Source organism: Gadus macrocephalus, chromosome 18, assembly GCF_031168955.1.
Source record: "Gadus macrocephalus chromosome 18, ASM3116895v1".
In the NCBI taxonomy this organism is placed as follows: Eukaryota; Metazoa; Chordata; class Actinopteri; order Gadiformes; family Gadidae; genus Gadus; species Gadus macrocephalus.
The window spans coordinates 11,794,106-11,796,895 of record NC_082399.1 but is presented as its reverse complement, the minus strand read 5'-3'; the positions used below and the strand labels follow the sequence as shown (position 1 = coordinate 11,796,895).

At 46.9% G+C, this 2,790-nt stretch overlaps 1 protein-coding gene across 1 annotated transcript in view; it reads left to right on the top strand.

The window, feature by feature from the left end:
* sdk2b (sidekick cell adhesion molecule 2b) overlaps positions 1-2,790 on the top strand; it is a 47,593-nt gene that overhangs the window by 13,813 nt on the left and 30,990 nt on the right. Inside the window, 4 exon segments of the mRNA XM_060037267.1 lie at positions 905-936; positions 1,397-1,532; positions 1,535-1,630; positions 2,731-2,790. The exon segment at positions 2,731-2,790 is cut by the window's right edge and continues 36 nt beyond it. Coding sequence (XP_059893250.1) covers positions 905-936; positions 1,397-1,532; positions 1,535-1,630; positions 2,731-2,790 — 324 coding nt within the window.

Genomic DNA, 2,790 nt, shown 5'->3' with positions numbered 1-2,790 from the left:
CTGGTGCATACCAAACACACAAGAAACGGCACATGACACATCCGGGAGTGAGCCTGCATGTTTTTTTGTGTGTGTATTTGTGTGTGCGTTCAGTTGTGTTTGTGTGCGTGTGCGTGCGTGCGTGTTGACAGTCCACCCTATAGCGATGCTAAAGTCGTTAGAAAACAACAAAAAAACAAAGGGTTAATACTTAGTAATGGTTCAGCTGTTTGAACCAAATTACCCCGTCGGTCTAATTATATAATGCAGGTTTTCTAATTATCGTTTTCGGAAATGTATAATTATAACACTAATTCGGTCCGGTGTCGTTCGTCTCCAAAAACAAGGCATTAAAACAAACCTGCGTGACAGGATTACCACTCATGCAGAACGCTCGGCAGACCGATTCGCAGAGGAGAGCATTGAGCATTGAGCAGCGAGCGGCAGACAGACAGGCAGAAGGGAGCTAGGGCGTCGTGCTCACACACACACACACACACACGCGGCCGTTCATTTCTGGTTGCAGCTGAGGAGGCAGCTGTGTTTGGTGCCGTCAAGTTTTCTCATTTTTTTTTTGTGTTTCCTTCTTTCTGATACAGTTGTTTCATGCTATTAGCCCATCTGGGTTCCTCGAGGCGTTGTGTGAACAGATTATTCCGCTACCTCCACATAACGCGGCAACCTTTTCATCAGACAAACAGTCTCTCTGGGAGACGGATGGCGTTTGATATTTCCGATTGTCCTTGTCGTGACTTTTCGGTTTGTTTATGCGATTTTTCACTTTGTTTAATTTAATCTAGGCTCGATAGCGGGGCCCGCTTTAATTCAATTCATTTCGGTATTGATGGAACGGCGCCTCTTTTCCCCTCCAATAAACAAAGCTTTGCGATCACTCAGTGTTTCCGATGATGCCTTGTCTCTTCAGTGTCAAATAACTATCATTTCAAACTCACTCAGGTCTGCAATGCTTTATAAATCATCATGCTCTCTTTCATCATTTCATTTCTCTCTTCTCCACCGTGCACCCTGTCTTCTTCCCCCCTTTCTCTCTCTGAATATTTGAAATACAATTTGTTAATTTGTTTTTAACCGCCCCACTTATTTTGCGGTATTTATTGTCAACGCTGTCTGTGTTTTTTAATGGAACATAAACGACCCCATGTCAAATGAGTGTCAAGAATGACCTTGTTATTTATCTTAACCATGTTATGTCTCCTCATCCCCCTGCCTCCTCCTCCCTCACCTCCTCCCTCACCTCCTCGGGCCCCCCCCCCCTCCCACCCTCATGTCCCCCAACCCTCTCCCCCCCACCTCCTCCCCCTCACCACCGCCTCCCCTCTCCACCTCCTCCCCCCACCCTCCTCCCTCTTCTCCTCCCCTCACCCCCCCCCCCCCCCCCCGCCCCCCCCCGGTCCAGCCCGGCCCCAGCCCCACCAGCCGTCCCACGGTGCCCCAGCAGGAGGTGCGTGCCCGCCGGGTCCTGTTGTCCTGGGAGCCGGGCAGCGACGGCCTGTCCCCGGTGCGCTACTACACGGTGCAGCTGAGGGAGCTGCCCCACACCACTGGACCGTCCACTCGGCCTCCGTCAGCCACGAGGCCAGCTCCTACGTGGTGGACCGGTAGGCCTCCCACCCCCCAGCCTACCTCCAGTGTCTCTATGCCTCTTGTTGCTACTGTTCACTTCTTAGTCACCAGGGCTGGAGCAGGTCTCTGTTGTCGCTCTATGCATCTCGGTACTGTTCCCTTATTAGTCATCAAGCGGCCCTACGTGGTGGACCGCTAGGCCTCTCATCCCTAGCAGGTCTCTAGAGTCTTGTTGGTACTGTTCACTACTTAGTCATCAAGCGGGCTTAAGCAGAGGACCGGTAGGCCCCTAGCGGGTCTCTGTTGTCTCTCTGTAACTCCTGGTACTTGGTACTTAGTCATCAAGCAGTCCTAAAGGGGTTTTGTTTCAGCTGTTCTGTTTGGGGTCGGGGTTAGGTAGCTTGCTCATGGATGCCAGGTAGACGTTAAAGACATTGGGGTTTGAACCTGTAACTTTTTTTCAAACCGCTAAGACCATCGTGCCCCCCCTTTGGTAGCATTAATGAGTTACTATTTAGCCTCCTAAATGCCCTTAATGTAAATTTATATTAATAACAATTTGATGCTATTAATTGGTTAGTATTAATAAGTTATTAATAATTAGTAAGTATGAGTTTGTTATTTTTAATGAGTTAGTATTAATTGGGTAGTATTAATTAGTTAGTATAAGTTAGTATGAATTAGTTAGTGTTATTTAGTTAGTAATTGGGGGAATGGAGAGCCACGGTGGGAAGAAAGTACCTAGATGTTTATGAAGGTCTTTATGAACGATCCATCTATTTAACAGAACAGCAGAAAAAGACTACAGATGGCAACAAAAGTGAAGTTGTTTAGCACGTTGTTGTTTCAATATGCAAGGCAGAAGCAAAAAAGACCCCACAAGGAATGCAATAAATTCTAAAGACTGTGTTTTATGAGATTAGCATACCTTATGAGGCGTACCGTATAAAAGCACAAAGCCCAAATTTTATGCAACACATTTTACTAAATTATCTTAAAATGGTTTCTGTTCTCACCTAATAAGTTCTCACCTAATAAGAGTAGGAGGTGGGTTTTTAACGAGGGGAATGCTAAGGTTAATTATCTCCTTCACTGTGTTCCTGGCTGGCAGTTTCCAACAGAGAGTGAATGCTGTGTACTTTCTGTGTTTTGCCCAATAGGCTGAAGCCTTCACTTCCTACCAGTTCAAGGTGAAGGCCACCAATTGACATCGGAGACAGTGATACA